This window comes from Pelodiscus sinensis, chromosome 7, assembly GCF_052426305.1.
Source record: "Pelodiscus sinensis isolate ZL-2025 chromosome 7, ASM5242630v1, whole genome shotgun sequence".
NCBI classification, from domain to species: domain Eukaryota; kingdom Metazoa; phylum Chordata; order Testudines; family Trionychidae; genus Pelodiscus; species Pelodiscus sinensis.
This window is the reverse complement of record NC_143058.1, coordinates 41,480,240-41,495,246: the sequence shown is the minus strand read 5'-3', so window position 1 is coordinate 41,495,246 and position 15,007 is coordinate 41,480,240. Positions and strand designations below refer to the sequence as shown.

At 41.0% G+C, this 15,007-nt stretch overlaps 1 protein-coding gene across 1 annotated transcript in view; it reads right to left on the bottom strand.

Moving 5' to 3' along the window:
- Positions 1–15,007, bottom strand: part of LOC102444776 (uncharacterized) — a 100,448-nt gene that overhangs the window by 42,739 nt on the left and 42,702 nt on the right. The window contains exons 13-19 of the mRNA XM_006110461.5: positions 12,839–12,907; positions 10,466–10,534; positions 8,326–8,394; positions 7,785–7,853; positions 7,636–7,704; positions 3,076–3,144; positions 1,190–1,261 (exon numbers count right to left, since the gene is read on the bottom strand). Of these exons, the coding sequence (XP_006110523.1) occupies positions 1,190–1,261; positions 3,076–3,144; positions 7,636–7,704; positions 7,785–7,853; positions 8,326–8,394; positions 10,466–10,534; positions 12,839–12,907 (486 nt within the window). The remainder of the gene's footprint in view (positions 1–1,189; positions 1,262–3,075; positions 3,145–7,635; positions 7,705–7,784; positions 7,854–8,325; positions 8,395–10,465; positions 10,535–12,838; positions 12,908–15,007) is intronic.

Below are 15,007 nucleotides of genomic sequence, written 5' to 3'. Positions count from 1 at the left end.
GTGACAAAATACATTGTTATTTAATATAAACAATGCATAAATAGGGCATTATTAAAAGCCACTGTACATTACCTGAAAGACAGAGGGCAAAGGAAGACTAAATCACCGAGTGACGAGGAGCAATAGTTGGTGGCAACTATAATCTGTGCCACCCAAAAGAGAAAAAAGAAGGGGGTTGCAAGGAGATGATCTGCAATCACTCTCTGGAAACTATAAAACCTAGCAGAGAGCATAAGCCCTAGCACCTTGGTTCTGAAATGATGGCCAACCCAGAGGTGTTTGGGCAAGGCTAGTTTGGAAGAGGTCCAAGGAAAGAGCAAGAGTAACTGGAATTGAGCAGACTGGTTGTTAGGCACAGGGTTGCTAAGGCAAAACCAGGAGTAATGGGTGAGTACATGTTTCCATACCAGCCACTGGGAAGGTGGTATGGACTTGGAATTGGCAGAGAGGACTGCCTAGGATGGGGCACAGACTGTTTGTCTCAATGGACTTTGATATCCTGCAAGGGGAGGACTGGACAGTGATCTGGATGGAGGGATGAGTCACAAAAAGAGAACACCCTGACTACGTGTACACTACAAAGAAAAGTCGAAAATGATATGCAAATTGAAAAACACAATTTGAGTATCTTTTTCTGCTCTTCTTTTGAAAGAGGCTTTTCTGAAATTTGGCGCATCTACAGGTGCCAAATTTTGGAAAAAACATCTTTTGAGCCATTCCTTCTTCCTCATGAAATGGGGTTTACAGGGATGGCAAAAGAACGCGTCTGCTTTTTCAGAAATTTTTCTGAAAAAGTGGACGTGTTCCTTAGACACAGCATAGAGCTGCAGTCTAGACGTTGTCTCTGAGTCCCCAGAGAGAGAGAGAAACCATGATCCGTGGTGTGAGCAACCAAAGGAATGGCTACCAGACCTGGTGAGAGCTAATCCCCCAACTCAGTGGTGAGTATACCTGGTTACAGGACCTCATGGAGGCTTTTCAATGTACATGTGTAAGGTCATTATTGCACATGGATCTGCCTTTCCCCATGAGCGAAGTGGTCATCCCTTCCTCAGCAGTGTCAATCCCTTTGTCCCAGGCTCCATGGAGGACTCTCTGCTGGATCAGGCCAGCTATCAGTATGAAGGAAGGGTGGGCAATAGGTGAGCTGAGGCAGGAAGGGAAAGGTAGGGAACAAAGAAATTCAAACCTTTTGTCCTGGGGCTCCGTCTTCCCCTGGAAGACCAGGTAGGCCTGCAAACCCTGAAGATCCTGGTTCACCCTGAAATGAATATTGGAAATAAATAAATATTGGAGATAAACAGAAACATGTCCATATTTTAAAAGTAAGTATTCTATATTTTGAAGAGGTTGTTTGTTTGTGGATTTGTTTATGCAAAATAAAGTCATACTTCACGATTATTTACAGATACCAAATTTTGCATAAACAATCCTGCCACATAAATTAGCTGAATATGGAATATGCTGGACGAAAGATTTTTCTTTCAGTGTGCAGCGGCGGTCAAAAAAGCAAATAGAATGTTAGGAATCATTAAAAAGGGATAGAGAATAAGACGGAGAATATCTTATTGCCTCTATATAAAACCATGGTATGCCCACATGATGAGTACTGCATACAGATGTGGTCATCTCAGATGTGGCATTGAAAAAGGTTCAGAAAAGGGCAACAAAAATTATTGGAGATTTGGAATAGGTCCCATATGAAGAGAGATTAAAAAGACATGGACTTTTCAGCTTAGAAAAGAGGAGACTAAGTGGGGATATAATAGAAGTCTATAAAATCATGACTGGTATGGAAAAAGTGAATAAGAAAAAATTATTTACTTATTCCCACAACATAAGAACTAGGGGTCACCAAATGAAATTAATAGGCAGCAGGTTTAAAACAAACAAAAGGAAGTTTTTCTTCATTCATCGCACAGTAAACCTGTAGAACTCCTTGCCAGAGGATGTGGTGAAGGCTAGGACTTTAACAGGGATCAAAAGAGAACTAAACAGATTCATGGAGGTTAGATCCATCAAAGGCTATTAACCAGGATGGGTAGGAGTGGTATCCCTAGCCTCTGTTTGTCTGGAGGCGGGTAGTAGGGGAATGATCATGTAAGGATTACCTGTTGTGTTTCCTCCCTCTGGGGTATCTGGCATTGGCCACTGTGGGCAGAAAGGATACTGGGCTAGTTAGATCTTTGGTCTGACCCCGTATGGCCGTTTTTATGTTATTACATGATGAGCCCAATCTTCAGCTAACAACATATAAATTAGTGTAGTTCCACAGAGCTGGGTCAATTTATACCAGCTAAGGATCTGAGCTTATATATTGGGATTCAGATTAAATGTGGTAATTTTTGATTCAGATAAACATTTGTAAACTAAAAAACTCCAAGCTGGTCTAGCTAGATATTTTGTATTAATCTGTTCACCAATGACTGATTTTGATTTCACACAGTTTATACACTGACAGTCACAATCTGGCTGCTGTTTCCCTTGTATGTCACAGAGAAAGTCTTCTTAGCATATACTCAATGGGCCTTGGGAGGCACATGACCAGGATTCATCACCAAATTTGGTCTTTTGGTTTGATCATTAGCTTCCATGGCTCAGGCTGTTCACCCATGCCCCTTACAGGGAAAATAAGTCATGCCAAATATTTTGGCTGACATAACTTACTTTCCACTCTGTGCCAGCTCCTGTGTACTAGCTGGGGGCAGAGTCAAGGGTCTATTTAGTCTGCAACTCTGGAATAATAGCTCTTTGTGAAGGCTCTCCCTTTGGTGCTCAGGATCTGCTGATATGGATAACCTGTGCTGAAGAAGATCTAAACAAGAAAGCCTAAGTATTGGCTAAATATCTAGATTGTTTCATCCCTATGACATTTGGATACTAATGCATAGTGCTAATATTTTAAAACATACATTTTTGGATATCATTAAATGATAGTGGCCAAAGTTTTGAAAAAAAATCGGAGCTTAAACTTTAGCTCTTAATTCCATGTTTTAGTGCTTATAGGTGGGATTTTCAAAAGTGCTTAGTAATTTAGCAGTACAAGTCCAAGGAAAGAGCTTATTAACACTATACCTTTGAACCGGGTTCCCCAAGACCTCTTTCTCCTGGTGCTCCAGTTTCTCCTGGCAAGCCTTGTTCACCCTTAAATAGAAAATGTTTGTGAAGAGCATTAACATCAGAAAGATAAGATGACATTTTCTTGGCAGCTTATATTTACAAAAAGGAGATTCAGCATAATAAAAATGCATTATTTGAGGTCCTAACTTTAAGATTTTTACCCACAGGGCTAGATTCTCCTACACATAGTCTACTTTCTGCTCTCTTGGGAAACTTGTCACTGGAACTAATAAATGTTGAAGATCTATAAATAATACAGCAGATATTTTGAGAGCACATATGATTTTCAAATATACTTTCCTCTTCTGTCTCCTTTATAATGAGTAGAGCATCTCCCTGCTATTAATCATTCCAAATGTGAGGAGCTCTCCGTTGTTCCCTATTTACTTCTTATTACTGGACAGAGATTGCTAACCCATATCAAAAGCCTAGTGATGAGAAAGAATTCAGAATTGGGACCTTATGATGGGGTGATTGGGATCCTGAAGGGATTAGTGTGCACCTGAGAACCAATTAATATACCTGGCAGTATCGGCAAGAGACAAAGCCAGGCTTAACTGATAATGAAATTCAGCTGGGTGGTGATTATAAAGCCAGCAATTCTGTAGCTGAAAACAGTTGTGAATACCTACCTGAAGGAAAACTTGGTGTAGTACTATAACTGTACAGTAGTCTCTGAGAGAAAGGTGAGGACCCAATGGGCTGGAAGCATGTGGTTTTTGTTCCAGTAAGAAAACCAGGCAAGCTGTAATCCAGACCTGATGCATACTGGCTAATGGCCCTTATAGCATATTTGAAATATTATAAATGATATCTAAGACTGGTTTCATATTTTGAGAGAAACAGACTCATAGGTTCCAAGCAGAGTGGGTTTGAGGGGAAGGAACACACCTGATCATAGTGTAAGGGTAAGAGAACTTAATAATTTATAGTTATTTTTCTGGATATTGAAAAAATGATATATTATAGAGGACAGGTTTACTTCAGAAAGTGGCTACTCTGGGTATAAAAGGAAGGATGTACAAGCAGATGAGAGATTTCTTAAAGAACTATGCAGATCAGAAAGTTTATACAAGTGTATAGACACTTATAAATGATACTTCATAGGAGAGTGTTATCAGTTCTACCTTAATCAAAATCTTGATAAATGATCTTCAAAAAGATGTGTAGGAATAGGCATCACTTTAGTTGCTGACTACTGTGCCATATGACCAAAACCAGAAACCACAAAATAGTTTGAGCAAATGAAGTACTAATGAAGTGTGTGGAATGGGGAAATAAATTCTCAATTGATAAAACTATGGGAATAATATTCACAAAAAGGAAACTTAATAGGTACAATTTATAATATTTTTAGAGACAAGTATAGTTGAAAGCTTTCAAATTTTTAGGCATGGCATTTGACAGCAAGCTCACTTGGAAGGATCATATTGACAACATAAGAGGTAAATGTAAAGGCAGATCAAATTACTTAGAAGCATTTCTGGAACTGCCTGTAGTGCAGATAAGAAATCAGTGGTAATGCTATTCACAACACTAATAAGACAAATCATTGAGAATGGGTGCCACACTTTTAGTTTGGCATCAAAAACAAATTTGTGAAAACTTGACTCAGTCCAAGCTCAGGTGTTGCAAACTGTATGTGGTGTTTTTCGTCACAGGGCTGCTGTGTGTACTGTAGATAGCTGTGGATGAAATTCCAATTACTTTAAAAATGAAGATTTAGGATTTAGCTTCTTTGGCTGAAGTCACTGGAAATGGAGAAGATGTAAACACTCAGCTAATATGTGAGGAATGCGAGGAATTAAGTGGTCAGTGTGTAAGACAAGAGTAGGTTAAAGAGAGGATAAGTGATCTTAGTGAAAAAAGGATAAAGTCTACTGCTTTGGGAAAATGCATCATAATTGGAAAATTATACCTCTTCAGATAAATATGAAGTTGTATAATAAAATTAAGGGAAGAGTGTTAAATGTGCAAGATATGGCATATCAGTATGGTTGCTGATAAGTGGGATGCTATTGCCATATGTATGCTCATGGTTCTGAATTCCATCACTCAAGAAAGTTATCCAATTTTGTAGCTGTTTTGCCAGCCAAACAGGCTTGGATAATGCTGGCCTTAAATTGGTTATAGAAGTGTGCCAGCTACCATCCGGTCTGATCCCTTATAAAGACTACTGATGACCAGAAAGAGCACTTTGGAAAGCAGAAATTAAATATTTAATGAAATATTGCTACTAACAGAATTGATGCAGTTGGGTCCAATCTCAGTAATAGCATGGATTCCAGTGCAGTGGGCAATGAGCTAGCAAACCATATGGCAAATAATGGTGTCACACATGAGCAAGCTGATTTAGAGCCCCCTTTAATTCAACTGGAATTTAGAAATCTAATTAAAAATGAATTTGCGAGGAATGGCAGGAAATCCGGGCAAAAGGAAACAAAGGGAAAATGACTCTGTGAAACGTGTCCAAGATTTAAAAATGCTTATCTACTCCAAGGTCTTGAGAGAGAATGTGAAGTGGGTCTACTTAGAATTTTAACTGCCCATTGTGGCTTAAATAGTAATTTGTTTATTGTGAACTTAAAGATGAATTATGTTGGCAATGCAAAGTCCAGGAAACAGCTGATCATCTCCCATAGGAGTATTGAGTATATGAGATATTTATATGAAAAACGTAGAGGCCTTAAAGTATCAACATTTTCACTGCAACAACTAGTAAGAGCATCAGGAAACTGGGTCTCCATAAAAAAATGGCGATTTTTAAAATACTAGAAAAGGTGAAAGACTAATTCAAGAATTTATCTGTGCTGTTGAGGGGTTGGCATTCATAGACAGCAGGTGAGTCTGCTGCACTATAAAACTCAAGCAGAAGAAGAAAGTTTGTAATTGCTCCCTGAGGGATAGAAGAGGTAAGCAGCAATCCAGGGAAGCAGCAAGAAGTCTGAGGGAGTAGATCTTGGCTAACCGCTACAGGGTTCCTAGGCTGGATTCTAGAGAAGATGGAAGTGTTTGGTTTCTCCCACAACTATCAAAGAAGGTTGATTAAATCTCCCTAAGGAAGTGGACACCAACAAGTTGATTGCAATTGTCTGGTTGATCCTGGAAACTCTCCTAGTTGAACACAATCTTTGGTAGTACAGCAGAGCAACTGGGGGAAAACGACCAAGGCGGGGGATAGAGTGAGGGGACAGGGTTTCAGGGAAAGGGTGGGGGTAGATCCTGGATTGCCCTTAAATCCAAAGTTAACTTGGGTGTAAAAAGGTTGGAGTCCACTGTGCTGAGGTGAGGTGCATAAAGGGCCACAGAGCCCAGAGACCAATGGAATGCCTGTTGTGATGTGACTGGACTATAGCTAAGTTGGACTCTGTTACTACAGAAAAAATGGACGAAAAATGTGACTTGGCCAGAGGGCCAAGTTGCGGAAGAGACCACTGCAGAGATATAGCGATCACTGGTAGGGGGTACCATATGGGACACTGCCACTATGCCACAGCTGACCATGAGGAGGTGTTCTTATGTTGAGTAAACCCCTTTACACACCCATATTTCTTGCTCATCAATCTTTCTATTTATAAAGCCCCATTAAACCTGTCTCAAATGCTTTCATGGTGACCACTTTCACCAGTAATTCCATCATTTGGATGAACTCCGGGCTTCAATTTTGACACTTAAGAATGCGATCCTACTTAAAGCTTGTGCTGCTTTCTAACTTTTCTAAATGTCTGGTATTGGATGAAATACAGGGAGAAACTATGAGCCCAAGCAACAAGAACAGAAGGCAGTCTGTAGACAACAACATGCAGTTGTGGAAGGGGTGCAATGTAGTGAGGAAGAGGGATGCAGCTGCTTGAGGCCTTGGTGCGCTGTGCAGTCAAGCATAAAATACTTTTCTGGAGAGACGGGAAGCGTGCCTGCAGTTTATGTAAGGACAATCAAGTATGAAACAGAACCTGAGTTTCTGGTGTATAGAGTCCCAAAAGGCTCCTTGATAGCAGTAGGCCATGAAAAGAAGCTAGGTACATAGAGTTGAGTGGGGTTTAGCAAAGCCTCCCAATGGCTTAGGGTCAGTTACTATAGGCTCAACCTCTCTAGTCTGGGACCCTTGGGACCTGACCAGTGCAGAACCAGAGAATTTGCAGAACCACAGGAGGTCAATATTGTCTAGTAGTATTACCAACACTTCCACTGCTTACTGGGCTCTTAGAAGACATTTAGGGGAAATTAGAGCTAAATAACAGCACAGAACACTGAGAGCTAGGACTGGTGGCTGTAAACAAAGCTTATGGGACCACGGGAAACTTGGTTATGCCCATTGTAAGTGGACATCTGGCTAACAAAAATCATGCTGGATCCCAAATGTTGCCAGACTAGAAAGGTTCAACCTGTACAATAACTTACTGTAGCTGAATCTTTATTAAGAATTACCATAAAATTAAGCCATTTCTTATAAGTGACATTTAATGTTAAATCAGAAAACTTCATCATTGCTTTTACATCAGTGAATTTCCTTACCTTTGAGCCAGGCAGCCCTTGTCCAGGTGGCCCTCTTGGACCAGGTGGTCCTTTCGGTCCTTCTACCCCCTAAAAAGATTTTACAATTAATCTTTAAAAGTAAAATATTCCCCCAATATTTCAGAAACCCTTTTAAATGAAAATCCCACCTTTTCTCCTTGAATCCCAATGCCAGATAACCCAATAGGCCCAGGTAAACCAGGTGGGCCAACTTCACCCTGTTGAACAAAGTACAATTGCTTATTTTGTGAAGATATGGAAACAATTTAGGTTGGATCCTCAGCGAGTGTGCATGAGAATAGCTCCTTTGAATTCAATGGAGCTACTTCAATATATACCAGCTGAGGTTCTGACTCTACACCTTCTAAAGAGTCCATTTATACATCTTAGCTCATGCTGGTTCAGCTGTTGTAAACAACAGTTAGTCTCCCCCCCACCCCCCAGATCTTAACTTTCCCACAGAATCAATCACTTTTTGTTCCATCTCACATTTACTACAAAGAGATTTTAGAATAGGTTGAGGCAGTTTATCGGCTATAAATCTCACCACAACGTTAGTGTTGTGCAGTTCCTATTGTAGATATCAAATTATTCATTTTGCTTCATTACATCTTTTGTAGCGAATATCAACTCCCACTGCATTCAGATTCCTTTGTAGTTGGTTAACTGTCTGACATATTTACTGCTCACCTTTTCACCTTTTATGCCAATGCCCGGCTGGCCACGAGGTCCTTTAGGACCATCAAACCCGCGCTCACCCTATATGAAAAAAATGATGTTAACTTCAGCAATCCATGCTTATTTACTCTCTTCAGTACAAATCAGAGAGGCTATTGGTAGCATCATGAAGGAAATCAAAAGAAAGAAGAAGAAGGCAGTGCCTGAATTTCTTTTTTTCATGGGAGTAGTCTTGGTGAAATAAAGTAAACAGGATTTGTTTTGCCTGAATAAGGATTTCAGCACTGAGTCCATAATGTGTCACTGTTTCAGCTGAAGAAGTGGGTTGTGCCCACGAAAGCTCATGATACCATCTACACTTTTTGTTAGTCTCTAAAGTGCTGCAAGACTATTGGTTGTTTTTAAGTTGTTTCAGTATAATAATTTGAGTGTAGCAAATGGCTCTCTCAGCATGGCAGCCAAGCATAATGATGGAAATGGAAGGTGATTAGGAATAGAAAAGGGGTACTAATGAAAAGGGGTTTGTCATACGCCAAAGGAATATTTTAAAGAAAGTTTAACTACAAAAGATCTTAAAGAAAATGCAAGTTAATAAGATAGAAAATGATTGAACTTCATTGTATTTCTATTATTAAAACATATAGGAGCTTCACTCAGCTGATAAAATTATCGTATTTCTACATAGTGAAATCAATAGAACTAATGATCTTCCGCTATTAATAAAATTTTTCATTTTAGATTTTCCTTATTTTTTAAAAAATTCCTGCTTAAGATAACATTCCTTTATCCTACTACAGGCCCGTATGCAGGGGGGTGGTGTGAAGGGTGAGAACGCATCCCCCCCATGTCCTTTATGGTCTGCCATGGGGCTGATTCCGGCTGGTCTGGGAAAGGCAGAGGTGGCGCATTGCCAGCCTCCCTCCCTTGTGCTCTGGCTGGCCAGTGGAAATCAGAAGCAGCACACAGCCAGACTCCTTCCTCTGTGTTCTGGTTGGCCAGGGGAAGTCTGGGGCTGATTCCCCAACTCGAACCCAGGACAGAGACTGGGGGTGGAGTTGGGCCCTGAGGGCAGGGCAGCCACCAGTCCCTCCAACAGCTTGCTCCCCGCCCCCCTCCCCAGAAATTCCTGTGAACAGGCCTGTAGGATATCTGAATACATTTTCCTTCTGATCAAACTCTAATCTTTTAACAAACAAGCTCTCACAGAAGAAGCAACTGTATAGTTTTAGATTTACAAATCAGCTTCTAAAATACATGATTTAATGTTAGAGACCTGACACAGTTGGCAACAGGATTGGAGATTATACAAATAATATAGAATCTGTTGACACATGTTTGGCTTTATTTCAAATTGGCAGTAAAATATAGTGCATTTTTGTAGGCACAGGAGTCCTAATCTTTGTTGTCCTGGCCAAATTCCAGTTTGGTTAAAATACATTCATTCTGCTTATCTAAATTCCCTTTCTACCTTCAGCTAGATGCATTCTTACTTCCTTAACCTGTTGTGTAGTGTTGCTTGGCACTGTTGGATAGTGGCTCTATTTCAGGAGTAGTTCAGTCATTTCTGTGGGTTCTCTTTGCTATATAAATATAAGTGATCAACACTAACAACATCAGAGAACATATATAATTCTTTTTGAAATAGATATCAGAAATTGAGATAATTAAAGTGATTATTCTGATATGACCAGCCAAAATGAAACCCAGCTATTGCAGTACTGGGTTAAATAAAATGCAAGAGTTTGAGTGAAGGGAAAACATTAGCATTTGGGGGCATACCTGCAAAATGATTTTTTCACCACTCCCTTAAACACAACCAACGTCTGACAAACCATGATCACCCCTAACTATGCTCAGGATCAAATTGGGGATTTTTGGGGAGGGGAGTTAATTCTTTAGGATATACCTCAACCGTAACTGACTCATTTCACATTTAAAACAAAAAGTGTAAAACAGGTGAACTCTTTAAGCCCTCTGCCTGTACTCTACGGGTGTGTCTACACTTCACCCTTAGCTCAAAATAAGCTACGCAGTTTGACTAGGTAAATTTTTCACCTTAGGTCTGGTCCTGCACGCATTCAAGTAAATAGAAAGGGTGCCCCTGGTTTAAATGGGATCAGGATCAAGCCTTATATACTATCTGTTATGGTACCTTTGGTCCTGGAAGCCCTTCACCTGGTGAACCTCTTTCTCCTTGAATCCCTTGAGGTCCTTGTGGCCCCTGTTAAAATACATTTTAAAAAGTCTAGAAAATATATAAACTATTCAAACTGATAAAAGAGCAATAAGCCTTGCTGTTGATCTTTAAATATCTCTTTGAATTTGGTACATAGTTATAACCTGTTAAAATAATACAGTAATGTGATAGTCACAATAAATCAAGAGAGAGAGCTTTCTGGCCTGCAGCTATAACATGTTTTACAGGATTATCTTTAGTAGCTTACTTATGAGTCACTGAAAGTTCCTTCTCTTTACTCATCTTAATTCTTCCCTCCCCTTCTTTTTCTTCATTTTGGTTATTATTATTAATGCTTATTAACACTGGGACATAACCAAGGTGAACTAGATTAAAGGCCACACAAAATAATGTGGAACAAGGTTTCATGAAGAAAGCTATGACTCTGTGGTATGAGCAAAACAAAAGCATACTTGCTAATGTGAGCATAGCCTAGCAAACGTAAGAAGGTAAAGATCTGTGCTTAAGACAGGTCCAGAATTTTCAGATATCAGGCTTGTTAGACAATGGTTCCCTATGCCTGTCTGCCTCTCAACTTCATCCTGGGAAAGTGGCAGGCACAGAATGCCAAATTTCAGTATTTCTGTAGAGTAGAATCCATAGAAGTGAACTGTGCTTGGAAAGGGTCCCATGTATAGCTTCAGAATTATCCTTAATTTTTAGGTGGAGAAATCCTACTGCCTTCAATAATAAAATAGAAACTACACCTTTCAATTCTTGTAATTTCTAATCTGTAATTTTTATTTTCCAAAAAAAAATTCAGAAATATGATGTGCCTGAAGAGTTTCCAGTTAATTTATAGGAGGGCTGGAGCCAGTTTATTGTTAAATGAGGTAAAGCAAGCAGAAACCACAAAAGAAAGAAGTGGACCAATGACTGAGGACATTGATTCTGTGGCTCTTCCAGATTGGCATTCCCAGTGAGAACTTTGAGCATGGAGTCAAATGCAGAACCTGGCCCTGAGACTAATATTGAATAGAGTTTTTTTTATTATTGCTTTGCCAGGAGCAACATGCATAACAAGAATGCATTGACCTATAATCTCTTCTCTGTATTAGGGGGATGCCATGAGTGACATCAGTCCAATACCTAGTACATTTTATGTCTCCTGGTGCACCAGTACAACTATGGTGGTTGGCATATGGGGGTACAGACAAGTCTCTGTCCTTTCCCTACCTTTTTGCATCTACATGCACAGGTTATACGGCCTTCACAGATGCTGCTCTTTCCCATGTAGCTACCTGCAGTGTGGGTAACCAGCATAGGCAATGAAAAAGACACATTTACTAACTGACTATTTCTAGTTTTATGACTTTTATTAAAGCTGTTTACCCTCTGGATTCAGAACCCTTCTACAAGAAGTGCTCATTCTTCTGCATGAACGTCTATTCAAGCTGGGCTGAGATTAGTCTATTCATCAAATACAGCTTTCTTACTTTAAAGGGAAAATGTTGTATAACATTATTCTTACAAATTTCTTTCTGAATCATGTTGGACTATATTCTCCTCTTGGTTACAGGGGTGTCACCTCAATGAACTGAGGAGAATTTTACCCAGAGTACACTGAACAGCATAACAAACCACATTGATTTAGAGAAAGGATTGCACTTGACTCTGAAGATCAGTTCTACTCCAAAAAGTGACTCTATAAAAATGGTAAAGTAGGCTCCAGGTTTGCCTCAAGTGAGCTCAGTTTACAGGTAAAGAGAGATGTGAGAAGAAGGGCAGGATTCCTCATTGACAGCCCTACAAACCCAGTTACGGAGGGAAGAGGGCTCTCTTCTTCATCAGTTGTTGGTTTTGCTGACCAAATTATGATTTTTTAGGGAAACCTATTCAACCTGAACGCTTTTAGGGGGATTGCACAGATGCACTTGTTTGAAATGTAACAAAAGAATTGGGTTGCTAAACCTCAAGAAGGAACAGAACTTAGATGCTTCTATCTTAGCTGTGCTGGCTTTGCAGTACTAAGAGGAGTGAAAAGCAATAAAACTATACATCAGCAAATGTGACTTTGAATACATGCATGAGCAGATTCATTTTTGGGTAAGAAGGAGCCATTTTTCAATTACTTTAAGTTGTAGAAACAGATTTTAGATAACAAATTGGAGATAAATTCTTCAAATAACCAAGGAAGATGCAAGTCATAGACAATTTGACATGTGTAAGAGAGAATTACCCTAAAAATGAAGAGTTGGCATAAGTTAGCATGCAAATACTTGTTAAGATGTGGCCTTCAGAGTGATTCTTTCTGCCCCAATCCCCAAGCCATCATAACACAGAACATACCGGTAGTCCTGGCTCACCAGCTCCAGGTGGGCCAAGAGGGCCTGGTCTTCCTGTCAAGCCAATATCACCCTTCAAACAGATATATTTTGAAAAGCATTTTTATTTTTAATTTGTGCAATGCATAAACACTTTTAAACCAAACATTCTCTGTGGAAGTGTTTAATTTACCTGAATGTAATGCAGGTTGCACCTCAATAAACCAGCACTCTCTTGTTCAATAATATCTGTGGTCCAGAAGGACCATGGATTTTCCAGGATCAGGGAGTCCTGGTGCATTGCAGGAGGGGTGGGGAGCCAGTGCACGGCTCAGCTGGACTGCTGAAGGGAGCGGGGGTTAAGTGCTGGTGTGTAGCTCAGCTGGGCTGCAGGGATGCCAGAAAGCCTATGGGGGGCAGTGGGGACTGGCAGCAGGGGGGACAGAAATGACCTCCCCTGGTCTGGAAAAATCTCTCATCTGGGACCAATCAGGTCCTCAGGGCACTGGACCAGGGAGATCCAACCTGTAGTAAGGCAAATCCTAATCTCCTCACCTCCCTGGCAACCATGTCCGCTGACAGGGGAGAGGGACAAGTTGGGTAACTGCCCCAGAGCCTGGAAATTCTCAAGAGTCCAGGAATACCAGCTGCTGCTATTGTGATGCTGGCAGTGGCCAGAGCCCCGGGGCCTTTTAAATTGCCATTGGAGTGCCACGCAGCATGCTCCAGGCAGCTCTAAGGGTTTTTTTGGGGAAGGGGAGAGCTGGCATGGTGCACTCCGGGCAGCGCTGAGGGCTGGCTGCCCTGGCCCTGCCCCTTCTATCCGAGGCCCTGCCCCTTCTGGGAGTGTGGAACCAGCCCCACAATTTTGCTCAGAGTCCTAGGATGGCTGTCGGCTCCCTTACTGCCAACACATAAAACTGAGTAGACAGTGGAACTGGTGCAATTTCACGGTGTGGAGAAATGGATGGAAAGCTACAACAGAGATCATGGGGTATCTTTACTGCCACATCACATATAGAATCCAATACATCAATAGGTTGCCTCTAATCATTGTTTATAACTATTGATACGATTTTGTCATGGTAAAATGAAGCAAAATTCATGGAACAATCATGGTGAAAATGTTCAAAATCAGGGTATGATCACAGCAGAGCTGAAGCCACAACCCAAACCCCGTTGCAGTGGACTGAAGCGGAAGAAGTTGTCAACATGAAATCTGTGACTTCCATGATCAAACCATATCCTTACTTATAATCATCTATCACATCTATCACTGGACAGTCTCTGCAGGAAAGAATCAATGAACACAAATCAGATATACGTAAAGGAAATGTTACCCCAGAGTCTCAGAAACAAGCAGAATCTTTTGAATTAATTTAGAATTTAGGATAAGGGATCAGATTGATGATGTTAAATGCTCTGGTTACCAGAAGGGAGGCCCCTGTCACAGTATCTGATAACTGGTGATTAGATACGGTGTCAGGGGCCTCCCTTCTGGTAACCAGAGCATTTAACATCATCAGTCAGATCCCTTATCCTAAATTCTAAATTAATTCAAAAGAGTCCACTTCTTACTGAGACTCTGGGATAACAGATTTGGTGACCGCGGCAGGACTTGACAGGATTTTTCCTAGTCAGGTCCAGAGGCACCACCTAGACTTATATAGGCTGTGCCTGACAGTGCATGAAACAACAGAATAACACCATTTGCGGTCCAGTGCCTCGGGGAGGGCTTGGATTTTCCCTTTCCCCAATATTTTTACTCCACCCCTGTGTAAAATCCGGTTTGTGTGTGTGTCCAAGGGAGCTTAGGGATGCCCAGCCCCAGCATACACCACCAGTAACAGAGCGGTGTTTCCCCCATCGGGTCTGTTAGGGCCTACTGGTCTGGGAAGCAGAGCTTCCTTCTCCCTAGCACAGGCTGGAGCAGCTAAAGGTGAGGCCTTGGCCTGTCCTGTGGATTGAGGGCCTGACAGAGTGTCACTCGCTTGAAACCTGTTCGTGTTTTATTATCACTGCTACCCTAGCCTTTGTTGTTGGTTTATTTTTGTTATTGTTTGTGGGATCTGTTGTAATTGGGCCCTGCTGTTGCTGCAGGCCCAAGCCAGATCTCCACCGGAAAATCTTGAGGCAGGCTTCAGTTCGGCCCTAGCCTCTGCTAACCCCTCTTTTGGTTAAGGAACTGGGTAAG